The 27,245-nt window shown below is 45.1% G+C and overlaps 1 protein-coding gene across 4 annotated transcripts in view; it reads right to left on the bottom strand.

Moving 5' to 3' along the window:
* LPIN2 (lipin 2) overlaps window positions 1-27,245 on the bottom strand; it is an 819,298-nt gene that overhangs the window by 281,809 nt on the left and 510,244 nt on the right. For all 4 annotated transcript variants that reach the window (XM_069620856.1, XM_069620855.1, XM_069620857.1 and 1 more), the window contains 3 exons: window positions 1,129-1,222; window positions 618-687; window positions 404-493 (listed from right to left, as the gene is read on the bottom strand). In XM_069620856.1, coding sequence (XP_069476957.1) covers window positions 404-493; window positions 618-687; window positions 1,129-1,222 — 254 coding nt within the window. The remainder of the gene's footprint in view (window positions 1-403; window positions 494-617; window positions 688-1,128; window positions 1,223-27,245) is intronic.

Below are 27,245 nucleotides of genomic sequence, written 5' to 3'. Positions count from 1 at the left end.
ACCAGAGGCAGGTGGAAGGGAGGCAGGGGAGGGCCAGGAAGATGAAGCACTCAGTGTGTGGGGCACAGAGGGCTCGAGGAGAAAAGGAGGGTACTGGGCACACAGAAAGGGAGGGGAAAGGAAGATGGATGGACACCGCTCTCGCGATCAAGCAAGCATCCCTCTCTCTACTCAGCTGCGGATAAACCCCAGAACAGGCCACGTTCTGATAGACTGCTGCACGCCACGAGCAGCTGGTTCTATTATAATCTCAACCTTCGCGTTGTGCAGTCCAGCCACCATAAAAGCATAACCACTTCAAGAAATGCAAACCGGGCGATACTCTTGGAGAAGAGGCCTGGGCTATGCTGACCAGAGATACAAGAAGAGCTGGCAAGCATTACACTTGCTGTCGGTCCTTTACCTGTTTGACCAGGCTGTCTCTCTTGCGCCAGAACCACCACCTTGCAGACTTCTTTGGCATTTTCTCCTTCACCCAGGACTCGATGGTGTGCTAGAAAGACAAAGTTATTCATTCAAAACACACTCAGGAACAGCAGCTCACACAATGTCTCAATCTCACAGTGCAGCCATTCAGTAGAAGCAACACGATTAGAAATGACAAGTATTGGGCTTACCTTGGGCAAGCTTTTCTGGAATACTTGCAGGCTGAGGATCATGGGTGCAGCTAAGGCCCAATTGTAGTACCTGTCACACACAGATTGGATTTCAGTGACCACTTTGAACTGCTGTACGTAACATAACATTCATTACATGAAAAGGGTATAGTATAAGAACTGTAGCGCTGAAAACAATGAAGATGTATACATTTAACCAAAGCACAATCTCCAGCAAACATTCCTGCAGGTTGAACTGCTTTTAAATTGTTAAATGACACATACATATGCAGATTCAGCTCCAGCTCCTACAACACAATGGCTTGGCATCTCTCGTGCCTCAGTTCCCAAATGCAGTGGGGAGGGAGAGAACGAGGGTTAAAGCTACGAGGCACGCGGAATGACATGCCTTACTTAAAGTATTCATCACGGCAAGTATAACATTTTACCCACCCTATTATGATCTCACAGAATCTTTCCCCCAAGCCCAACACAGACGAGATGGGCGGAAGAGCAGTGTGTAACTAATTACCTGTTGTAAACCCTAACAACCAGGTTAGGGTTGTCTATAATCCCAGGGTTCTCTGCAAACTCATGATAGGTTATGATATGTTCTTTAAATTTCTCTACAAGAAAATGGAAACAAATTGCAACGTTAGTCTCTGAATTTAGCAGCTCATGTCTTCACTGGGCAAATTGCACAGTATTTCATAATTGGCAATACCGTTACTGCATATGAATGCCATTTACTACACAACACATGTTTCTGCAAGAAACGAGCTACACATAGTGTTCATTTTGTTTATTTCAACTCAGAGTCATATGTATGTGCCCGCATGAAAGAATTTCTACCAATAAGGTCACTGTATGCAGGTTATACCAGTACACATAACTAACTTGTTATGTTAGTACGAAATATGGACACGTTGAACCAATTAAGCTTTGAAGACTGGGGTAATGGTCATTATTACGAGATAATTGCCTGCCTTAAAATTATTGCACATCCGAGGACCATGAATTGGCAAAGGGCCGGTATCCCAAGTAATAAATAACGGAGCCTCCAAAGGTTTCTAAGGATATCAGCATGCGCCACGGTGAGATTGGCCCTTGAGGCTGTAACAAGATGCAAAACACATTAAAGGCAGGTGAAGCAGGACCGGGTAGGGAGAGACGTGTGCAGGAATAGAGCGGCGCCATCACGGGAGAAAGCGCCAATGGGAGAGCCCTTGCAGCAACGTGTGCATGCTCTCCCTGTCCAGTCTACACGAACTCCACACGGGGCTCCTCTCCTTCTCTGGCGCTGCACCAGTGGAGAAACTTTGCTGAAAATGGACCTCTGAAGAAAAGGTGCCCCATTCAAATGAATGGGGACAAAATAATGTGCCCTGAAAGTTGGGGGGGGACAAACACCCCTGTGCCCCCCTAAAATTACGCCCATGCGCTGCACCCCCCTCCTCCGGGGAGAATACATTAAGTGGTGTGTAAACCAAGCAAAGGAACAAAGACCTGCAGAGTAGAAAAAGGAAAGCGGGCAGGGCGAGCACACACAAGGCCTTTCCTTGCCTCTCGCCCCACTTCTACCTTTCCATTTCGGAGGCTGAAATTGTGTTATACGGCAGAAACACCTCCCGCGGGATGAATTACATCAGGGCCACCTACCTTCCAAGATGGCCGCCATCCTTTTCAGGATGTTCAATCTCCATCCTACCTAACCTCCTCCATCCCATCGAACCCCCATTTTAAGCCCGAGGGCCATGCCGCTCTACTCTGCAGACGCTTCCCTGTGCTGGTTCCAACGGAGTAGCTTGGAGTAGCTGCCACTGAAGATACTGCCTCGGCATGGGTTGGGTTGATCTGCTGCTTGTCCTGGAAATGAGCAAGTTCCTCATATTACTCAGAAAGAAAAGGTTCGCGATTTTGACCTTGGCTTGGTTTCGCCAAGCTTTTTCCTGCCTTCAGGAGTTGGTGATCCTGCACTTCCAGGGACCGATTTCCACCCATACACGAGAGCCACAGGAGGCAGCTGTGATTTATTATGGCAGGAATATGCTACTACTTTACTTGACTTTGTTTCGACATAACTTAAGTTCTGTGGGTGTTGGCGAGGGTCCCAGCAGAGTTGCAGCTGCCAATATGAGGCAGTGTTTTCACATATTTACATACCGGATATACTGATTGGCCAAGGCCAGCCTGTTGGCAGAGTTTTCTGCACACTACAGGAAGGCATATACTCCTCCACTCTTTGGGGTTGAGTAATTCCAATAAGCGAAAGATGTTTGAACACCTGACCCAATAACCAATGGTGCAACACCTGACTATTAACCAACTGTGCAACCAATTTTGCCTCAGCCAATGGGAGGTCAGTGAGGACTTTAAAATCAGGTAGTGTGTCCGAGTTGGCTGCCGAGGAAGGTCCAGAGCACCAGTGAATGAGAGCTCCATGATCCCCATAAGTGGGGGTGAGCCCCAGAGAGGGGCAGAGCACTATCAACCCTAGATGAGGGGGTTAGCACAAGAGGGCAAAAGCACCTTTATGCACATAAAAGGGACTGAACACCAGTGATTAGGAGAGCACTTCGATCTCCCTAAGAGAATAGCAAGCATCAGAAAGAGGGGGGGATGTCCCTTAATCCCCAGAAGGAGCGAGAGCCACAGAGGGGGGGGGGGGGGAGAGAGAACCTTTGGGCTTTAGAGAAGGGGGAGGATCCCTAAACCCAAAGAGACAGAGGAGCCTTGACATCCCCAGAAGAAAGGAAAGGAACCAAACACTAGAATGAACTAGGTAGGAGAGCTGGCTGGAACTGTGTGTTGTACCCTTTTATTGTCAATTTATCTCAAAATCTTGGCCTCATGGGCTCCTAGGTTATAGCGATTCGGAACCAATTCCCAAGCACTGGGCATGAGCCTTATTTTGGATTGCGCATCTATGTAACCCTCCTGGGTTCATGACAATAGGCACTGTTAATGGGCAGATATCCGCTATGTCGATTTTGAAGAGGGCATGTTATTTTGTAATTGAAACTGTTATGCAGTTTGAGAGAGTTGGTAAATGTGTTATCGCCAAAGCCTTTTAATGTTGTTTCTTGGTACATGAACACAGTCTTGACATTTCTGATGGTAACTGTTGCAGGCCATCAATTCCTGAAGCCTGTGGCTCCTCACAATGAAAAGATTTTCCCCGATGGCAATCACTTCTGCACATAATGAGAGTGGGCTGCAGGTGCTCTAAAAATACAAGAAAAGGGGAGTTTGCACAAATGAGAAGGTAACTCCGAGGGTGAGACTCTTCTGTACCAAAAGTCACCTATCTGAGAAGATGCATCATTCTGTGTTCTTCCACGTCCTTCAAAGTCTGCCGTGAGGTTTCCGTGCCGCAAGAGTAATCCCAACTTTAATCTACTTCAGTCCACTGACAACCAGATGCTGGTCACCCATTTGTTGGATTTGCTGGCCCTCAGCAGGAAAAGATGATTCCCAGACAGACCATCTCTCACAAGATTGAAATGAGCATCAAGACTTGCTATGAGCAAAGTGGTTCTTGAAGGCATCACAGCCCAGTTCACCAGGCGTCGGGCTACTACTTCTGCCTTGCAGAGTGGGAATATTCACTTGCTGGACACCAGTCAGGCTACAACTAGTTTCTGACTACTTTTACTACGTATTTCTACTAGGACTGGCAGGGGCAGATGCCAGTTCTGGATGGCCTGTCTTGCAACAGTTTCTCGCATAGGACATTGGTTTCTTGTAAGCCATTGTCCGCCATCCTGTAGCAAAGAGCTGCTTTAGAAGTGTTTCAAAAGAGGGAACAAAATGTGGGTGGAAGCTATCCATTAAAAGAACATATCACTCCCTGTGTGCAATATTCCTTCTGATGGATACAATCTTCCCTGATATTCCTAATGCCAACATACCTAGACAAGCTATTTGGAATACCAGGATTACTCACAGCCTATGTTGTACTCTTTTGTAAATCACTGATCCTTACAGGTGTAAAAGCCTGGCGAGATATATGGAGGAGTGCTAGGTGTGTGTGGAGGGAGTGTGGCAGGAATGTTGGATGTACTAGGAAAAGATGGAGGAAGAACCCCCCCCTTCTTTGGGGAAGAATCAGGGCCTGGATCTAGACGGTTTTGAGATGGTTCATTCTCTCATGACAACATGGATGGTATGGAATCTTTATGAAGCTGTTCATAGGGCTTTGTAATGCGAGAAGGGATGGCCCATGTACCAAATCCTATTGCAGGTGGTGGTGACTGGGGTGAGCCCTGCAAAGACGACCTTGAGAGGCCGAATTAACTTGGATAGGCCCTACAAAAAAAGTTTAACTGTAGAATTTGTAGACCAATTCTTTACCAGAGAAGGTATTCCCAGGACACTAGTCATGGACAATGGACCACAACTAGTTTTGTAAGCCACAAGTGCAGCATAACAAACTGCATCTTGCCCTTGTACAAGCCCCCAGGCCAACTGACTGGTTGCGAGGTTCAACCACGTGATTAAAGATACCCTTCCGCTCTTAACCAGTGTGCAACATGCTTCTGGTCTACAGAGTTACTAAAGGAAGAAACAACTGGAGAATCCCCCTTTAGACTTATAAGAGGAAGGCCGCAAAAATATGTAAAATGGCCTCCTTTGCCTTACAAAGATGTAGATTCACCAAGCTATAAACATATCCAAAACCTTGCACGGATACTCCGCTGTGGAGAAGATCAACATCAACCGGTCTCTCAGACTGGAATCATCCACATTAAAGTACAGTATTAGGGCATAAATTACATTTTTGCAGGTTCTGTTGTGCCTTATAGGGGACCCATGAACCCATTTGCCTTTTCCTCCGCCTTTGGCTTTTAGAACCAGACGTCTACTGAAGTTGCAACTGCAACCCCTTTGGAGTATAAAATCCCATGTTAGGTAGCCCATATGGCTCCTAGAAAAGGGTGTGTGTTTTAAGCACTCCAATATGGTCCTAGGGTGATTATATCACAGTGAGCAGTAGTATTTTAGTTTTAGCTTCACTAGGGGTACAAACAGATTTACTGCATTAGTAGCTCGGGCAAGGCCACAGTGTCTCGCCAGCATACATTAATGTAGCCTCTGTTTCCCGGCCCATTGTCGGTGTAAGGGTGTACTCTTCCCTTCTCCGGAGCAGCAACAGTTCCCAGGAAAACCACCACCCCTGCCTCCCCAGCCCACTGGGTAGGAAGAGGCTCTGCACCTGCTAAATAATATCACTGTTAACAGGAGATGGGCTACACCCTGTGTTCTTATATCACTAAGAGACTCAGACACCAGAGTGAATGTTATAGGGATCCCAATAAACCCACACTTATCCTTAACACCTTTTCCCCTAGGATTCCCCTGCCGTGAGCTGCACCTGAAGGGGAACCTGCTTCGTCAGCTCACCTTTCCTTAAAGTGGTCTCGGGGACCCTTAGGGTGAGTCTGATGCAACCGACCCCTTACCTAAATCAGGTACAACCCACATGGAGTGTGAGGCCAGAGGATGGCCTCTTTGGGAGGTCCCATCATGGTAGGCAGTGTGATGAATCCTGTGGAGTCCTCACAAAGACCCTGCCTAAAGTCTCCTCCCAGGGGGCCAGGGAAAGGCAGACGCTCCCAGATCCTGAACCTTGGGGTGGTATTAGCCGGGAGGATCACCTGCGAGGAGAAGGGCCCGAGGGCAACAGGAGGACTTTGTTGGGTGAGATGTGGTATTTGTCTTCCTCCAGGGAAGAAATATCAGTGATGCCAAAATATGTAATGGCTTGCTGTCAAAGAGCTTTCAACTTCCCAGGTTGACCATCTTAAGGTGGGTGAATAAAGTCATAACCTCTTGTGCATTGGGAGAAATAAAAGCAAGTAGAATCAGAGGGGAAAGCTTCCATGACTTCCACAAATAGTAAAGTCTTTAAATATTCCCAATTTAGGCTCTGAAGATCTCCATTCCTCTGTAAAGCCAAATCTTTCATTAAATCATTATGATACTCCTTTGAGAAATAAAACTAAAAGAAATTAACGTGGTGTTAATATTCCCATACAAAAAACTGTTTCCATTGTGGACTCCAAGGCCCACAATTCTCAAAGTACTGGGACAAAGAAGAGGGCTGCAGAGGCACGAAAGTGCAGTCAATTAGTGAAAGTGACCCACACCTGAGGGAGACTGGGAGGCTTAAAATTCCCCCTCAAGTGCAAACCAAGAGAAAGGAGAAGGCGAAGAGTAGCAGCAGGAGGTGAAGTAGCCATAGTCTCTCCACGTTGCAGGCGAAGCAGAAACTGGTGGAGAGCAGCGACGCTGGTACCATTGCCAGAGGCCAACCAGTTGCTGGTCCTGACAGGGTCTTTTCTTCTAGGAATTCTAAATGCAGAGGTTGCATGGCGGGAAGCGGCCATTTTGAAAGTTTTCCCCCAGCTGAGGCGGTCTCCGGTAGCAGGCGAGCACCAGAGAATCTCCGGAGCAGAGAACGCTCCATTTGCGAGTGGCATGGGCAGCTGACAGAAGGAGGTTGCCGGACCATGCAAAGAAGCTAGAAGACCTGAATGCAGCCGAGCAAGCGGATGCGCATGCCAGAATCTGAGTCCACTATGGTATTGTGACTTCGGAGCGCTCCGTAATCGCCCGCTTGCCGATCCAGGCTGCCCTAAGCCTAAACCTGTTTTGAAGAACGTGCAGGGGCAAAAAAAAAAAAAAAGAATATATTTTGAATACCGAACTGAAGTAAAGCAGAACAAAAAAAACATTTAAAAACCAAGCTGATGTAAAGAGGAGGAGGTGGCAGAATTTGCCAAGCAGACTAGAAAGATATGGTTTTATGGGACAAAATAAAAGCCAATGACGAGAGGGTGAGAGTTAAAGAAACCAATTTAAACAACTATTGCCAAAGCCAAAAGAAGGCAATTTACAATCTAAGGTTTGTAAAACCTGTTGCCCATTTGCAAAGAAACTCATAAGTGAAACTGGCTAAAATCCACATTGCCAAAGCCAAAGAAGTGTTAAAGTGAGACAGAATAATTGTCAGCATTTGGTTAACGCGCACGTGGAGAAACAAGAGTGGCAGGAAAGTTGCCTTTTTGAAAGGAAGCATCCAGGAGGTGTAGCATAATCTTTATTGCATGGGACAAACACAAGGGTGTACCAAACAGCACTACTGTGCTTGTGTACCACAAATTAATACTTGAATTTGTGGCGCATAAGTGGGGAGACAAGAATGGTACGAGGGCTGCCCTTCTGATAAAAGACATTCAGAGGGAATGAAGCATAATTTGCCTTGCTTGTAGCAATCACCAGGGGATAACAAACGGCACCAGTGCGATTCATTTTTCCATGGAAGAAATTCTTTAACTTGATATTGTGAAGCAAGAGACATTACTAGAAGTTAACCTCTACCACAGAAGTACTTATAGTTAGTAGTTTATTCTGGCCTGGCAGGAGAGTACACCAGAGCAGAGAACTTTGTATTAGGAGGCCTGGCAGGTGAGTGGACCAGGTGGAGTTGATTAAGTACTGTGGTGTTTGTTAGGGAGAATGTTTATTTCTGTGCCAATTCCCTTTAACCTTAGAGACCCCAAGCTCGTTTTCTGGACTCAGGGCTTTTTAATTTTAACTCCTGAGCAATGTTCCCTGTAAGGTGCGCACCTGTATGGCCGCGCACCTTTGATTTGGGAGCCGCGCATACTGCTTATTTTACTGCGCACTTGCTCCCATCATCATTTTGCTGCAAATCAATTTTCTTTTTTTTTGTATAAACCACATTTATTTTTTGGGGACCCGTTGGCTGGGCTGGTAATGTGCTGAACTAGGGTCTGACTAGGGTCTGACTAGGAGGAGGATGGCCCTGTCAGCACTCAGCACTCGGCATGAGTCTGCTTCGGTTTCTAGGGCTTCAGGAGGGAGCCTGCTGGGTGGAGGAGGTGGAGTTTGCCAGGGCCTATGAGGTGGAGTTTGCCTGGGCCCAGCGTGAGCTGGGCTGCTTAACCATGCTTGGAGGAAGTGGAGTTTGCCCGGACCCTGCCAGACTGGAACATTCCAGAATCGATTGTTCCCGAGGCACGTGTAACGTCACTGTCAGAGACAGTTGAGCAGCACTCCATTCGGGCACCATATAAAATCCTGTTGCCAGTGCTGTGGCAAGGATTTTAAAGGTGAATGAGCAGCCCCCACACAGGACCGCTATACTGTTTTTCTTCTTCCCTTCTCTCCCATTCCTTCTTTCCCTCTGTCCGACTCCGTTCTGTCCCGCTTCCCCCTTTGGGTACTTACTCTGCTCTGGTGCGGTGAGCATTGTAGATAGTAAAGCCCCCACCCCAGAAAGTGTTGTGGACTATGCAAAGTCTCCACTCTTCTCTCATGATTTCCACCTCTTCCTTGAACTCTTTGTAGCCACTGGCGACCATCAAATCCCCACTTTTGATTTCTTGCTGGTAGAAAATAGATCAGAACACTTTGTGATTTGTATCTAAGTACCAGACGAGGGTGCAGGTCTGACTCCCGACTCCTGCATTGGTGGTCCTGTTTTCTTATTGGGATACTTCGATCGGAAATCCAATGTTCATTTTCCGTATTGTTCTATTCTGTGTTTTGTTACAGCATGATGAATGTGTTATACGTAGCATAGTATATATCGAGAACAGGATGGTACAACATGTCTTAGAGCAGACAATGTGGACCATATGATCGCATGGCTTGCGGGCCATGGCAAGCACCCATTCGGATGGTGGCATGTCTGGGGCACATCTTGCCGACAATAATTAAATTGACAAGGACATGAGCCGACCTTAAACAAGGTTTCTTGCTGTGATCTTGAGTTTGGAAATCCGGCGTAAGATCAACACTAGGTCGGTGTTCAGCCCAGATGTTCATTTTCTTGAGGAAGAGGGCACATTGCGAGATGTAAATGCTTAATTGGGCGAGGTTGGCAATGCAGACACAAAGGACATATTTGATTAAAAGTGCTACACAAGCATCGAACACTGAGCCTTGTCTCTCCTTGTGCCGACCCTTCAGAATATTGCGGCACTGATTTCCAAATTTTGCAGCCAAAAATGGAAATATTGTGGCACAAACATGTACATCTTGCAGCATTTATGCTTCATTAAAATCGTTGTCGGTACTAGATTCCAAACTTGCAGAATTCCAGTCCAAATGTACTTATTTAGCTTCCAAACTGGAAGCAATCTCTCACAGAGAGGTTTTAAGGCCGCTGTTTCTCATGCGAAAATATAGAAGGCATGAAGGCGTTTGTAAGTGTGTCCTAGTGATTATCTTGTCTGGTACCTGTACTAACACCTGTGCACCTTTTTGTCTGTAGCTAAAGAACTAAAACGTGTTATTTAGCCTGAAAAATGTCAGTTTCATATTGTCTAAATATGCGATATCCCTTGATAGAAATCTTGGGTTTTCGGCCCATCTAAAGCCACTCGTAATTGATATGTTGCATTTGTTTCACAGGATATTTATGAAGTGCACCATTGCCATTTACATGACATTGTGAAGTTAAGGACCGCTTTGCTTGATTTCATTTGAATTGGGCAGTGTTAGGATTGGTATGGTTTGGGTCTTGGTGGGAGTGAGTAGTCCTGGTGAGCAGAGCAAGGTTGACTGGGTGGATATGAATCTGTGGTGTTTGAGAAGTGAGTAACCGTGGCAGGGAAGTCTGTTTCCCTGTGCATCACGTACCTGGTGTGTTTACTGCAGTGATAAATAACCCTGCAAATCCTGAATGGTGCTGTCTGAAGTGAATGATGATGCACTGGCTTGCACACAGCATTTTATGGTATAAGATTGTGGGGGAGGGTAGGTGTGCCGTCGTGCCTGGCTGTCTCTGGTGTATTCAGGTGTGGTATGATTGTCTGTGCAATTCCAAACTGCGATTGTTGGTGATGCATTGACCTCTGGACGGCCTTCCACACACCAAGGCAATGGTTAACCCAGCAAATGCCAGAAATAGACTGGGATGGGTTCTCAGGGGAAACCCGTTGAGTAAGGAAGGGGTGGGATAGGACGAGGAGCAAGGGGATAATATGGTGTCACAATCTAATTGACATGGTGTCAGCAGCAGTTATCACCTTAAATATACAGGGGCTGGGAAAGCTGATTAAAATGTGCAGATTATTGGACAGTATGAGGGATCTCCAGATGATTGTTGTTAGAGCTCTGTGATTCGAAGGATGGTAAATTCGTCAAGGGAATAAGCACAGAACAGGAGGCCCTGTAGGTGGATGCAGACATTGCTAACATTCCCTCCGTCTTTCATTTGAAAAATGCTCATCAAGTCGCGTTTTCAGTTTTGGTTATTAGGCAGCACTTTAGCGACACTGGAGGAAAGCACCTAGACCTTCACACCAGAAAAAAATACAACCCCAGATTGGGGCTAAACACGGTTTGTGCCTTTGCCTAGTAGGCAAGCAGCAGATTGATTCTAACTTTGCTCTGTCCCAAATCTAAGCATGCCCTTTTACAGAATTTACTTTTAAATACTTTTGCCCTGGCCCTCCTCAGTTCATATAGCGATCTACAAGGAGGCAGGGGTGCACCTAAGTCAAAATGTTGGGGGGAGGAGGTCTAACCCTTTAAATGTGGGAGAGGTGCCAACTTCATAGATTGTTGGGTCAGAGCAAACTTACTTGTGTGGGGTCCTGTAACTTCTTCACACATTCTAATGAGACTATTCTAGTGCAGCGTCAATGTTATTAGCAGTTAACTCTCTCCTTCACATCTGGAACCACACAGTAAAGGAGTGCTGTGAGAATGAGCTGTCTCCTGCCCCTTAGTACCCTTCTAATCACTCCCAGTCCCTGCCATGACATGCAAGTACTAACCCCATCAATTGCCTAAAAACTTACGCATATGAAGCGAGTTGCTAACAATGAAACCCTTCACATTAGTAATTGCAGAGCCTTTGTTAACTGTGCAGCTGCGGCGAGCATGGTTTTTCGTCTGTGCCCTGCCTGCTAAAGGGTCTGTAGTGTACGTCAGGCAGGTAATGTCAACAGACTCAACATAACCCAACATAGATAATAGAGCACCCAAATGTCCCTTGAAGTAGAGCTTGCTGTGCCGCAAATTCGCATTCCTCGCTTCGCTTTCACACTGTGGAATCGGATCACTAAGCCTTGCTCACCGGTGGGGCGCCGGGCCTGCGCCGCAGCACCGACTACCTCCAGTCTGGCAGCGCATCACTTAGTTGCGCACATGACTGAAAAACAGCCCAGACACAACTATTATTTGGTGCACACAGCCCAAAAAAATTAGAGGGAACATTGCTCCTGAGTGAGTGGGACCTTTTTCTCACTCACTCATGTGTTTTCCTGACTATGATTTTCTATGTTCCTTACTGTTTTATGGAGTCAGGTAAACTCCTTAGGCATCTGCTTTTGCATTGTGACACACTGCACCCTCTGTGCAGTGCCACTGAGAAGTCCCTTGGACTCCTCTTAATGTTTAACTACATTTTCTTGGGTGAACTACTGTTCCCGAGAACAGTAAGATGACCCCTGTCTTACTTAACTTTACTACTTTATGGGTCCGGCATACACCACCCTATGTGGAGTGCTGGGGGGTTACATAGTAATTCCTTTAACCCATTCCTCATGTAACATTTTGTTACACTATCTCACTTGAATGGCTGGTGGCAGTTGTTTCCTTTTTACTACCTAGTGACATATCTGAAGGCTGATACCTCAGCTGCAGTGCGGCACCCAAGGGTAACCATTTTCTCAAAAAGGCCCCCCGTCTTCTTTTTTTCACCATTTCTTGTTAGTTAGTTTCTTCTGGGCTTTACTCTGCATCAGGTTTGAGTCCTTTGTGTGTTTTGCCTTTGGGAGGCTTCAGCTTGAAGCCTGCCCAGGCTCCAGTGAGTCAGGAAAGGCAGGAAGTGAGGGAGGATCCCGAAACCTCCCTGTCCTTTGTCTCTAGGTGTGCTTCAGTGAAACCAGTTCCAATTGGCCGGCTTGCTGTCCTGAAGGACAGCCACCCTGCTGTGTGGGAACTTGCATAAAAAGCGAGGTTTTTCAGACTAAGCAGAGTCAACCACTGGAGGACAACATCCAAAGCAGAAGACGAGAGAAGAGCCAGCAGCACCCTTCTGCACCACAAAGTGTCCGGTGAAGTCCTGTATCTGTGCTGACCCTGTTTTTGAATTGAAAGGGAAGATACGTAAAGAACGACTTCCTCCCTTAGGCTGGTCAGACAAACTCTATTTTGGTGCAACACCCGACTTGCTGCGACTTCCCAAGGCTGCAGAAGCCCAATACCAGGGGGTACCTCAACCACCTGTGAGTGCATTGTCTTCCGAAGTCCGAATCCGGCCAGATCTTCGTGGGCATCCAGAGGACACTACAGCTGCATCCAGAATCCACTCACCAGAGTCCAAGACCGAGGGATCAAAGAAATCCTAACCAGAGCTTTTTTTTCTTCTTTGGCGCTGAGAAAAAGGCGCCAAAACCACAAATCCGCTGAATTGACAGAAATCCATTGCTGCAGAGTGCCTCTCTTGAGTGCTGTAGCAGGAGCCCACCAGACGTCCTCCCTTTCGTCACCACGACCAAGGACCAGGTACAAGGGTCTACTGCATTGCATCGCGAAGGCAACCAGCTGCAATAACCTTTTCATTTCAAAGGTACTGTGGTGCTTGGGGTACTATCCTTTTGCCATTTGGGGTGCTTCCTATCTTTGGGAGTGCAATTTAATCATACACTAAGTTGACCTCAACTTACCTGCATTGGCCTTGCAGCTTGTGCTTTCCAAAAGTGACTCCTCTTGAGTTGCTGGGATTTCTCTTTAGAACACCGACTATTTAAGAACATATTTCTAAGAAGATCATCAGAACTTTGACTTTGTCCATTGACTTTGGCTGTCCTGGCTCCCTAAAGCGTCCTTCTGAACCTTTTGGCTTTGGCCGTGCTTGTTCCCTCAAAGCTTTTAAATGTTGAACACTATAATGCTGGGATAATAGACTGCCTGCCTCCCTTTGGGAGAAACTGTCGGTTCTGATCTAACCCTAATCTTTCCTTCCTTAAAAACTCAATATTGCAAAGGCGATACTATATAAATGCTATACTGACCTAAAATGACGTCACCTCCGGGTGCTGGAACATGTGTAACATATGAATGAATTACTCACCTGCTTTATTGTTCCCTGTTTGAATTGAATCCCAACTTGAGATTATTATTGCAGCTAATGCTTTAAATAACTTTGTGTATAAATATATAATTATATAACTAAGTGTATAAATGTTTAATTGGATACTTGTGTTTACGGATTTCATTCTACAGCTCTACAGCTCACATTACCCCTCTTAAGATAAGCCTAGCTGCTCAGTCACACTACCCACTTGTGTAGTACAGGCCTATATTAAAAGGTGGGTTAGCTAATGCCAAGAGATAGGTTATCTGTAGTCCCACAACAGTTGGACTGCACTAAATCCTACCCAACACTGGTGGCAGGCGGTGGGATTGGTGCAGAGGGGATATAGTGACTATTGGCTGTACTTTTGCACAAATAAACCATGTACAAGGCTAGCTACACCAAAAAGAAAAGTAATCTTGTAACTGAAAATAATGCCTGGAATGGATAATTTTAATGAAAAGTCCCTTACTGCACTTACAATGGAACAATTGAACGATTTATGTAGGACAAGTGGACTGAGTCTAAAGGGTAGAAAGAGTGAGATTTTTGAAAAATTGTTAAATCACCAAAACCCTGGAAGTAGGCCCAGAATCCCTACACCCAACCTTTATATGGAAATTGATTGAACTGATTGTTTAGAGCTTAGCTCCAATCTGCCAAATGGGTCAGAAGGTGAGGAGGATCCTCAAGGAGTGAACATATCCCCTCTACAGTCTGCTCCTGTAATTCAACAGACTCCTATCACGAACCCTGTGGGTCACAATATAAGCCCAGAATGTCCATCTCTTGAAAGAATGAGACTGGAACTAGAATTCAAGAAGCCTGCAGTTCAATCTGAAGACAAAGACAAAGAGAAAACTCAGAGAGAGGGAAATGCAGCATGAGTATGATATGAAAAAAAGTCCATTGATTCTGCTTCCTTCACTTCACAGGGTCCTCTCTGTCTACTAGTTCAATAGTAGACAGAGAGGACCCTGTGAAGGAAGTAGATCAAAAGAGGATGTAAGAATGTATGATCCTAAATTTGATGTGTTGGATTGGTTGAGTACATCGGAATTCACTTATGGTTTGCAGAATATTTGTGGGAATTATTTAGTTGCATGGATCATGTCTAGGCACCCCCAGAGTGGTTGCGATGCTATTATGAAATTGAGTGCTACAGACAGGAAAGATTATGAACTAGTCAAACAGACACGTGTTGCCAGATTTGGGAAGACTCCTTCTCAACACCTAAAAAGGTTTAGAGACCATAAAAAGAAACATGGTACCCCTTGGGCTACCTGGGTTTGTGAATGCCTGCAAAACTTAGATGTACAATAACATGATTGTACGGATTCCTGATAGTGTGAAATCTGAAGTACCTGGGAGAATTCTGTTGGGGAAGGACTTAAACACTCTTGGAGTAGTCTCCAGTACCCCCAAGCCTCTCAGCAAAATGAAACAGGAGCTGACAAGATTGGCCAAGGAGAAATGCAGAGTCTCTGGAAAGAAAAAGGGTCTCAAACCCAAACCTGCTCTGAAGACAAGGACTTCCCAGAGAGGACAGTTCAAGGTCACCCCAGCAACCCCATCCCCAGTTGAAACTGAGTGGGTGGACGAACCAACTCCTTAAAACCCAGCTACTGGTGGAACAGAACTGGAGGAGACCCTTCCATGCTTGGAAGATCTGGATCCTAGAGACCATCCTGAGCTGCAGACATTGCTTGCAGAAGGTGGGCTCTCTAGGGCAGATTTCAGCAAAGGACAGGGAGAGTGCTCCTCTCTAGAAGGTCTGAGACAACAGACAGCTTCCCAGCTGAAAGGGCAAGAGCCAGGGAAGCATAGACTCTACTGGGCGGATGGACGCCTCTACAGTGAGAATCCAGAATCTACCCCAGAGGACTTCGGCCGACTAGTAGTACCCCAGGACCCAGAAGATGAGATCTAAGCTACTACAACTAGCACATGAAATACCTCTGGCTGAACACTTGCGCTCCAAGAAGACCGAAGAGAGGCTTTCTCTGTACTTTTACTGGCCCACGATGGGTGCAGATGTTGACAAACATTGTAGAAGCTGCCACACCTGCCAGACCTCTGGCAAAAGTGGATCTGGGAATATGGCACCTTTAGTGCCCCTCCCAGTGGTGGGAGTTCCTTCTGAGAGGGTGGGGATTGACATTTGTTGGTACCCTAGACCCTCCTACTTCCTCAGGCAATCGATTTATATTGGTTGTGGTAGACCATACTACCAAGTACCCTGAGGCTATACCTATGAGAACCGTTACTGCCCAAGCAGTGGCTAAGGCTCTCCTTGGTACATTACCAAGGTGGGGGTTCCTAATGAAGTTATCTCTGACACAGGATCTAATGTTATGTCCCACTACATGCAGACCATGTGAAAGAACTGTGGAGTAACTTACAAATTCTCAACTGCCTACCACCCTCAAACAAACAAGTTGGTAGAGAGATTTAACAGAACAATGTAGAGCATGATAGCTGCCTTAGAAGAACCCCTGAGAAGAAAGTGGGACCTTCTACTGCCATGTCTTTTATTTGCTTACAGAGAGGTGCCTCAAGTTGGAGTGGGTTTCCGCCCCTTTGAGCTCTTATATGGTCATCCAGTCAGAGGCCCCTTGGACCTGAATAAAGAGGATTGGAGAGTCCCACATCCCTGAAGCCAGTCCGTGTCACTAAATATGTGCTAGGCCTAAGGAGGACGATGGTACCTTTGATGACAGAAGCAACAGAAAACCTGAAAGCTGGTGAGGCTCTGGTCAAACATTGGCATGCCAGAAGGCCACAATGCTGGAGTTTACTCCAGACCAGTTAGTATCGGGGGGGGGGGGGGGTACTAGGACAATTTCCAACAAAGTGACCACCATCTCCACAATAAAGACTAAGATGTTCCTTCCGCCTCTTCTCTTCTTTTGTTAATGGAGGTCTAAACTGTCTTTCTCTTCCAGGCACCTTAACTTCTCTTGGAACAACATCTATTTTTGGTCTCTCACTGCGTACCCAAGGTCTTCCCTCAGAACCTGACCTCCTCCGCTCTAAACGTCTTTCACTTAATCTAGCATCTAGTTTTAACACAAGAGTATTAACTCCTCACAAGAACTTGGTCTTTCTACAACTGTCATCAAGGCATCTTTTAATTCATCATGTAACCCTCTATAAAAGAGAGATGATCTTTTCTCTTCAGGCCAAGCACATTCTAAAACTAATGCTCTAAACTGTGTAATATAAACTGATACGTCCTTATTTCCTTGTCTCAATTCTAGTAACTCACTAGCTACACTTTGAACTAAAGTCCGCCTATCAAACATCTTTTTAAACTCAGCTTTAAATAACTCCCAACTGTCTAATTCCCTGACTCCTCTTCCAATCAAAGGAACTGACCAGGCGGCCGCCTCACCAGTCAAGTATGATATTAAAAATGCCACCTTTGCTCTTTCATTGGGAAATTACTCTGGCCTACACATAAAATGCAATTCACATTGCATAAGAAATGATTTAAACTTTTGTTGATCCCCTGCAAACCGCTCCGGTGGAGCCAATGGAGTTGTCACCACATTAATCGCTGGAACTCCCTTCTACACGTTTTTCCACCCCCTTGACTTTTCCCTAAAGTAAGATTCTCCACTTCAGACCATAACACTGGTGGTTCCCTTTCCGGATCCCAACCTGAAACCCCTGGTCTTTCAATCTCTACTCCTCCTTTGTACACCAAAACACTTAACTCCTTAAGTCTATCGCTCAACTCTGTAGTCTCTCTCCTTGACTTTGACATTTCTTCCTTCATTTCTGAAAGCATTCTAGCTAATGAGCCTAAAGTCACCTCAACTTCAGGCTCCATCTCTGCTCAGGCAGGTTTTTTCAACGTGGGCCTTTCATTCTATCACGTCCCAGCGCCGATATCCTGCAGGAGCAGATGAGTAGCCCACCTAGTCCCTCAAACCAGTACATCCAACAATCTTTTGAACAATTATTGAATTGACCAGAATGGGGGAAAAGGGGAATTGGAGAACAAAACAAACGGTCAGGAAACACTGGAGTCCTCAACTGCTTTGGAACTCTGGTTACCTGCAAATGATACAGCAATAGTTATATTCAAAATTGAAAACTCACTACCATTTTCATTATGTGCTTTCCCAGGAACCCTTGTTACCTGACAGTCTCTGTAACTTTACTTAGATACTCTTGAAGGAATTTATCTTTATTATTTAACTTGCTTTCTGTGCTGAATTTAATGTCTTCAAACTCCTCAAAACAATATCTGAATTACTTTATGTTGTGAAGAATCTTCTTTTCTTTTTTCAAACTTTTACTTGTGAAGAATGCCTTTGAATGCTTGCTGAGCTCCACTAATAGAACTTCCTGTTATTCTTAAATGTCTTAATTTGCTGAGTTCACTTATTTTTTCTGTTGGCTTGATATAGAGTTCATCAGTAGATATATTGTACTCTTCAAAATACATGCACTCATTTTAATTTCAGCTGAGAGGATACAGTTCTGACGCGCGCGCACACGCTACCTGATTTCTCACGTCACCACAGAATCTCGTTAAACAGATGCACGCCACCTTCAAATGTAGAGACCGCGCACTGCCACAGGATCGCGTAACAAAACGATTGCTGCCATTAATTAATGCGCGCACGCTTGTAGCCGCACTCTGCCTCAGGATCGAAACCGCGCTAAAATGATGACCGCGACTTCGATTAATCACCTCAACTGCAACGCCACAAAAAAAATGTATCACGCGCATACACGCATACAAAGGAGCTTCCTGCATACGCCGCCTCACGTCATCAGGTCCTTTCCTTAGATACTGCCGACTCACGACGCCCTGCGAACGAACGCCTCTGCTATCACTGCTTGCTTCCTAAAGACGTGCGCGAGCTGATGTTTCTATATTTCAAAGTCTGCGCGCACATTAAGAAACAAACATGCAATTGAGCGTTGTAGTTACTTCCTTAGCCATAAATTATTTACATTAGTTGTACAACATTCTGTCTTTTTCTCTTCTTCAATAAATAACTTGAAATTAATTGACTTTCAAAAAAACTGAACTTGAGTTAGCTAATCAAAAAATATAAACTTTTTCACACGACTTATTTTTAGCTATATTGAGTCACTTATCTGAATTTTCACTTCACTGGCTTTTTTGAAGAATTGAATTCTGGTATTCTGAAGTTTCTTTAGTTTCTCTCTTTGGATTTACTGGAGCTCTGATGCGCTGTGACCATCCATGACTTGATCCTGAATGAAAGGCAGTTTAGAACCTTTCCTTAGGTTCCAAACTGCATCACAGTAGCCAAAGACCAATCATTGCTGGACAGGAAGCACTCCACCATCTTGAGCTGGGAAAATAGTTGCTGGCTGATATTAAAGTTAAATTAAGGAAATGCCTTTTCAATGCAACTGACCTTTCCTAGTTAGTAATGCCTAACCTACCTAAGGTCTTCTATTTCCCGGGGACCTGACAAAGGCAGAGGGCCTTACAGGATAAATGGATAGGACCCTTCAAGGTTGTAGGAAAACCTGGAGAGGTGAATTATTTAGTGGACTTGGGCAACCCCACGGAGGGCCCTAGGGTCTTTCAGACTAACTGTCTGAAGGCCTATGTCTGTAGACCAGAACTGGGATCTTTGCTTGCAGCTTCTGATCAAGGGGAGGAGAATGAGCATCTCCCTGAGCTCCTCAGGGGACACCCTTCAGATGAGAAAATTTAAGGAGTCAAACTCTCTTCAGATCAGACTCTGCAGCAACAGGAGGAGTGCAAAGCTCTGTTAAGTCAGTTTGCCTCCCTGTTTTTCCTGACACCAGGCTTAACCCCTTGGGGCCAGCATGATATCCTCACTGGTGACAGTCACCCTGTCAAAAGCAGGGGCTACGGTACAGAATATCTGATAATGTCATAACTCATAAATGAGGAGGTTAACAAAATGCTTGACCTCAGGGTTATAGAGCCATCTTCAAGTCCATGGGCTAGTCCAGTTGTACTAGTGCCAAAAGCAGGAACCAATGAATTGAGATTCTGTGTGGACTATAGAGCTCTAAATGCAGTCACGAAGACTGATGCCCATCCTTAACCATGGACAGATGAGCTGGTGGACAAACTTGGAACTGTCAAGTTCCTTGGCACATTTGACTTAACCTCAGGCTATTGGCAAATAGCACCGACAGACCATGCCAGGGAGAAAACTGCATTTCCACCCCAGGAGGCTTGTACCAGTTTAGGGCTATGCCTTTTGTACTAAAGAAAGCACCTGCTACATTCCAAAGCATGGTGAACCAGGTTCTGAATGGATTAGAGGACATCTGCATGGCATACTTGGATGACACTGCAGTGTTAAGCCCCACTTGGGAAGACCATCTTCATCACCTTGGATATGTATTGCAGGCTCTTGAACAGGCTCATCTACCATAAAAGCAAGTAAATGCCAAATTGGTCAGAGCAAAGTGGTCTACCTTGGACATGAGGTAGGAGGTGGTGAGATTAGGCCCTTGCCTACCAAAGTACAAGCTGTACAGGACTGGGCCACCCCCCACTACTCAAACCCAAGTGAAAGCCTTTCTAGGTCTCACTGGGTACTACAGACATTTAATTGAGAACTGTGGGGCCATAGTTTCTCCCCTGAATGCCATCACCTCTCCAAAATATCCTAATAAGGTCGGATGGAATGAGGAGTGTGCCAAGGCATTCGCAGGGCTGAAACAAGCCCTCTGCAAAGCTCCAGTTTTAAGGGCCTGATTACAACCAATCCTTTAAAGTACACACAGATGCTTCTAATACAGGGATAGGTGCAGTCCTAAGTCAACTGGATGAGCAAGGCAGAGAACACAGTACTTGCTTCATCAATAGGAAACGGAATGGACTATGAAACAAGGTGTGCAACTATAGAGCATGAGTGGTTTGCCATTGTGTGGTCTTTGAAGAAGTTTAGGCCATACTTGTATGGTTCTACTTTCCTTATTCAAGCAGACCAACATTTGTTAATGCAAATGAAGGGGGAACATATTATTCAGATGGTCTATCAGCCTCAAAGGGTTTGATTTCTACCATTGAACATAGGTCAGGATGCAACCAGCAAAATGCTAATGGTCTCTCCAGGAAGCATGAACGACTGGAACAAGAGATTCACCCAGGAGTGGATTAAATCCTCCTGTTCCTTAGTCAAGGGTGGGCAGGGGTGGGGAGGGGGCTACGGTGGACAAGTGTTAGAGAGAATCTTCATTTCTGTGCCAATTCACTTTAACCGTAGAGACCCCCAGCTCTTTAATTTTTACTCCTGAGTGAGTGGGACCTTTTTCTCACTCACTCATGTGTTTTCCCGACTATGATTTTCTATGTTCCTTACTGTTTTATGGAGTCTGGTAAACTCCATAGGCATCTGCTTTTGCATTGTGACACACAGCACCTTCTGTGCAATACCACTGAGAAGTTCTCTTAATGTCTAACTACATTTTCTTGGGTAAACTACTGTTCCCAAGAATAGTAAGATGACCCCTGTCTTACTTAAATTTACTTTATGGGTCCCGCACACACCACCCTATGTGGAGTGCTGGTGGTTACATAGTAATTCCTTTAACCCATTCCTGATGTAACATTCTGTTACACTAATTCACTTGAATGGCTGGTGACAGAGGTTTCTTTTTTACTACCTAGTGACATGTATTTGCAGGCTGATACCTCAGCTGCAGTGCTGCACCCAAGGGTGACTAATTTTCTCAAAAGGGCCCCCCGTCTTCTTTTCTCACCATTTCTTGTTAGTTAGTTTCATAAGGGCTTTTACTCTGTTTTCATCAGGTTTGAGTCCTTTGTGTGTTTTGCCTTTGGAGGATTTCACCCCTGAAGCCCACCCATGCTCCAGTGTGTCTGGAAAGTTAGGAAGTGAGGGAGGGTCCTGAGTGAAACCAGTTCCAATTGGCCGGCTGGCTGTCTTGGAGAACAGCCACCCTGCTGTGTGATTGACAGCCTAGGCTGTGAATGAATGGGAACTTGCATAAAAAGCAGGGTTTTTGGAACTAAGAGCAGAGTCGACCGCCAGAGGACAACATTTGAAGCAGAAGACGAGAGAAGGTGCCAGCAGCACCCTCCTGGACCGTGAAGTGCCCGGTGAAGCCCTGTAATTGTGTGCTGACCCCGTTTTCAAATCGACAGGGAAGACACGTAAAGAATGACTTCCTCGCTTAGGCTGGTGGGACCAACTAGCTTAGAGACAAACTATTTTGGCACAACCCCTGACTTGCTGCGACTTTCCAAGGCTGCAGAAGCCCAGTACCCGGGGTACCTCGACCACCTGTGAGTGTATTGTCTTCCAAAGTCTGAATCGGGCCAGATCTTCGTGGGTATCCAGAGTACCCTACAGAAGCAAGAAATCCACATCCACAGTCCACTCACAAGAGTCCAGGACCGAGGGATAAAGGAAATCCTAACCAGAGCTTTTCGATGTTCTTTGGTGCTGAGAAAAAGGCACCAAAACCACAAGCTGAATCGACAGAAATCCATTGCTGGCGAGTCCCTCTCTCAGGTACTGCCACTTGAGCCTGCCAGACATCCTCCCTTTCATCACCACGACCAAAGACCAGGAAAAAGGGTCTACTGCATTGCATCGTGAAGGCAACCAGCTGGAACAACTTCATTTCAAAGGTACTGTGGGGCTTGGGGTACTTTATCCATTTGGGGTGCTTCCCATCTTTGGGAGTGCAACTGAACCCTACACTAAGTTGACCTCAACTTACCTGCATTGGCCTTACAGCTTGTGCTTTCTAAAAGTGACTCCTCTTGAGTTGCTGCGATTTCTCTTTTGAACACTGACTACTTAAGAACATATTTCTAAGAAAAAGAGCATCTGAACTTTGACTTTGTCCATTGTCTTTGGCTGTCTAAAGGCCTCCTTCTGAACCCATCGGATTTGGCAGTGCTTGTTCCCCCACAGGCTTTAAATGTTGAACATTTTAATGCTGGTATAATATACTGCCTGCATCCCTTGGGGAGAATCTAACTGTTCTTATAACCGATCAGTCTGTTCTGGTCTAACACTAACCTTTCCTTCTTTAAAAACTCAAAATTGCAAAGGTGATACTATATTAATGCTTTACTGACCTTAAATGATGTCACCTCCGGGTGCTAGAAAATGTGTAAAACATGAATTACTCACCTGATTTATTGTTCTCTGTTTGTATTTAAATTTTAACTTGATTAATGCTACAGCTAATTTCTGCTTTATAAAGAATGCTTTAAATATCTTTGTGTATACATGAATAAATAATGTATTATTTAACTTTCAGTGTGTACGTTTTTAATTGGATACTTGTGTTTACTGATTTCATTGTACGGCTCTACAGCTCACATTACCCCTCTTCAGATAAGCCTGGCTGCTCCGTCACACTACCAACTTGTGTAGTACAGGCCTGTATTGAAAGGTGGGTTACCCAATACCAAGAGATATTGAAACACTTGTGTATAGGCGCGTTACAAATACCATATCATATCATATCATTTCATAAGTCTTGTGTAGTCCCACACCAGTTGGACTGCACTAATTCTTACCCAACAGTGTTGTGGTGAAAAGGCGCGAAGAAGAAGCGGTAGAACCACTAAGATGTCTTTTTGAAATATTACAGAATCACCCTGACAAACGTACATTACTGAAGCAAGTGTTGTGCAAACTGATGCAGAATTATCTTACATTGTTTAAGCAAGTGTTATACGAACTGTTGCAGAATAATCCTGACAAAGATAATTTCTGTTGGTCCTAATGGACTAAAAAAGTGTTCTTGGCTTTTAAGAAGAAGTTGTTTTGAGTTTTTTGTGTCACAAGTGGAAAGAAGAAAACCTTATTGAACAATTCTGAAGTATTGGAACTTTGGTTGCCAAATTGGAATCAAAAGTACTGCATTGGAACTTCGTTACAAGACAGGATTTCCCCATTCTGTTGGAACTATTGAACATAATCCTGCTTGAATCTGCAGAAGGGGAATTCGCCCAGATTATAAGGAGGGACAGTTATCCTGATGCAAACTTAACTGTTATATTTGATAGGTTTTGAAACTGACATATCACCTTGATGAGTTGTTGTATGTACATGCGTGAGGGACAGAAACCTTTTTTATCAAGTGTTTCCTTTAGTTTATTTTAGGCAGGGACATCCTCATCAGGGTAGGGATAGTGAGGCATTTATCCAGCCTTCTGGATTGATAAAATTGCATCTTTTGAAAAATCTTCACAAAAGCCGTCCGCCTCAGGCAGGACGCCCCACTATCCCACTACCTCACGCCAGGGTACATACCCTCTATCCCCTTTCTCTAGTTAACATTTATATACCTTTTTAATATGTTACCCTACTTAACATTCCCCAACACTTAACCCAAACACTACACTTCCCATACACAACAATTACCCTACATAATCATCTACACATGTATATATACAATAACGTACAACATATATACACCACCTAAAACGCTATGTCACAATGGGTTGACTGCTGCAGTCAGTCACCCCTTCAGTCGCTTCTGTGGTTGGTGAGCAGGGCTGGCTTTCTGCTGGTTGAATACCTGGCTGTTTACCGGTTGCAGGTTGAGGTCTGTTCACCATTGATCAATGGGGCTTGGCCTCTCTTCCTTTCTTCCAGGTGGCCCCCTTCACCACATGAAGCGACCTACATTCACTGTGAAGCCTGTGCTATTAACTAATGTCCTGGTCTGCCCCCTGCGTGAGTGGGGGTCTGCCGCTTTGTCACCGCTGTGCCCTTGTCCTTAAATCCCCACATGCCACTCGGCACCATTTCTTCAGTATTTAGGCCCTAGGGGGCCGCTTCAGTCAGCAACTCTCCCAGGCAAGTCTTTCTCCCCCAACTGTCTTTCGCTGTCCATCTTTTAAATCTTCTTTGGATTTTTTTATCCCCTGCACCAGCCTATTCTTGGGCAGAGGAGTACTGCTCCATTGTTCCTTTCTTCTTTTCTTTTAACATTTCATCCAGCCCCATGGTGGGCTGGATGGATTCGACCAAAACACATACACAGGCCACAAATAAACAGTTGCACATTATTATGCCTTTTTACCTGGATATCTGTTTCTTTATCGCTAGGGTTCCTTGGGGACAAGCATGTAGCCACAACTAGGGGGCCCCATGAACCCATAGGCTACATTAGGAATAGAGACAGACAAAAGGATATGCTTAAGTGTTTATTTACAATAATACTCAACAGAAAACATCATGATGTTTGGTCTTCCCCTGTCTTTTCCCCCTTCAACCTCACACCATCCTCTGTTGTCACCTTTCCAACAATCTCCCTTGCTTGTGTGACCACACTCTTCATGATCCCTTCCTCCTATTTCCCAGCTGGTAAACCCTTGGTTTCTTTTCCAAGGCAGAAACCGTTCTCCGTTTCCTCCCAGAAAATATCTCTTCCAAAGCTTGCACCCTTTTTACCAAGCTCTTACCCGCGCTACCGAGTATCCATCCTTTCAAAAGACCCACTATTCCATGCTTTTTCCAATGAACTTGACTTCCTCTGTTCAGTACTTTCCTGTTGCGTTCTCTTCTTGACAAACCTCTGTTTCGTGTTTCACAGAGGAAGCTGCTCTTTGTCCTGCCAGCTCTTCCCAGGTCTGTCTTCCTTTTTCTAGCCCAGCCTCCTTTCTTAGGGTTTCCCGGGATCTGCCCTGTTTCCAGGGTCTGCCTTCCTCCATTAAGCTATTCCCAGTACTGACAAAGGCTGTTTGGGATGGCAGCCTTTTATCTAGTGAGCGCTCCTCTCCTTGAATGGGCTCCAGGGTGATAGGCTGCACACAGATGTGCTGTTGGTTGTGCTTTACTGCCATTGGCTAATTTCACTGGAGTTAGATGGCCTCTTAGGGTCTGGCCTAAAGCTATATAAGGGCGATTTTGAATTTCATAGTGCCCACTGTTACATGTTACAGCCATCACCTCTTTGTTTTTACTTTCATTCCCCTCCCGGAGGCTGCCCGTTTCCTCTGTGTACAATGGTAAATCCAACATGTGTTTGTTCTATCAGCAAACACTTTTGTAAGTCAGGGAAAGTGTTGGTTATATTGGTTTCCTCTACTGAAGTTTAGGACGTGAACATTTTAACATTGCATCTCTTGTAATGACTCTAGCCGAAAGATCACAATGCTCAATACTGGGGCAGAACGATATTACCGCCAGTGAAACAAAATAGGCAAAATTCGCCTTCGATTCCGTTTCACTTGCAGGATGGTTTTGCACCCTTTTTAGACATTTTTTACAATTTCGTTTTTTGTCCCAAAAATGTTTTTTCGGCTCTAAAAAAGGCAAATTTCAACAAAACAAAACAAAATAAAAATTTAAGGCTGGAAAACAGAAATTTGTTCACATGAAATTTCATTTTTACAAAAGCGACAACACATTTTGTGACATAAAAAAGAAAAAAAACTGTTCATGGAAAAACACAAAAGCCTGAGATGGTCAATTTCACTCTGGGGGCAAAATTGGCAAAGTAATTTTGCCCAGAATTAAACCGTTTTTTTCCATGGAGAAAAATGTAGCCATTTCGCCCACCATCACCCAGTACATTTTAGCAATATGTGTGCTCGTTTGCTTTCCCTGGACAGAGGAGAAATCGAATCCAATGTATTCTTGGAGGCTTTCAAATTGCTTTTTCTAGGCATAGATGTTAGTGTTTGTTTCGTTTCCCTCAGCAAAACTGCCTTTGAATTCTAAGTAAGGGTTCATTTTTCGGGTTGTATAAATTATTTCTCCTCAGGAGCCTTTTCCATGGTAAGAAGCTGGGTCAGACTATGGGGAGTTTTCTTAATTTTTAAAGCTATGCGCTTTACCTTAAAGGACATTTTCAGACCCCTTGGGCCCCCCCACAATGGGGATTGCAATGGCATCATGCGGCTGCCCTGTCACACAGACCAGTGTAACTTATTGGTAGTCACGAGGGTACACATGCTTCAAGTCCTGCTCCCTGCCATTTTGTTTTTGGGCAATCCCATTTGGGGAAACCATGAGGCAGTCCTAAAATGGCTGTTGTGCATACATGCGCTCACTCTATGTCCCCACCCCCTGAACCCTCGATAGTGGTTTGGACAGTTTAGACTAGTCTTTACATAAGTTAGTCTGGCCACCAAACCTTTCTTTGAGTGCCCATGTGTGTGACTGGAGTGATGGCTTCGGCCAGCCCATGAGAATATAGTTTATCTAGAGGAGAACCCGATGCAGCCTCAACTCTGTTAGATTCTACTGGGAAGTATGCAGGTTCCTACTACAATTTGCAACCAGGTTTGCCCATACTGACCGGGATGGTGTCTCATACCCTTAGCTCAGTTTTTCATTCTTGGCTGTAGGGTGCCCTGCAGCCAAGAATGAGGAGAGACGCCCCTCTAGGGACAAGGACGACCATCTAAGGGAAAAGCAGTGTAATAACCCTCACCCTACACCTCTAGAGGAGGAGCCAAGTACCCCCCCACCTCAACCACGTCACCTATGTTGTCTATAGATTGGGAGCCAGAGTATGTGACATACGCAGAGCAGTTAAAATGACAAAAGGCAGAG

This window comes from Ambystoma mexicanum, chromosome 5q, assembly GCF_040938575.1.
Source record: "Ambystoma mexicanum isolate Mex_15411 chromosome 5q, UKY_AmexF1_1, whole genome shotgun sequence".
NCBI classification, from domain to species: domain Eukaryota; kingdom Metazoa; phylum Chordata; class Amphibia; order Caudata; family Ambystomatidae; genus Ambystoma; species Ambystoma mexicanum.
The sequence above is the reverse complement of the archived record's forward strand: the minus strand, read 5'-3'. Positions and strand labels throughout refer to the sequence as shown.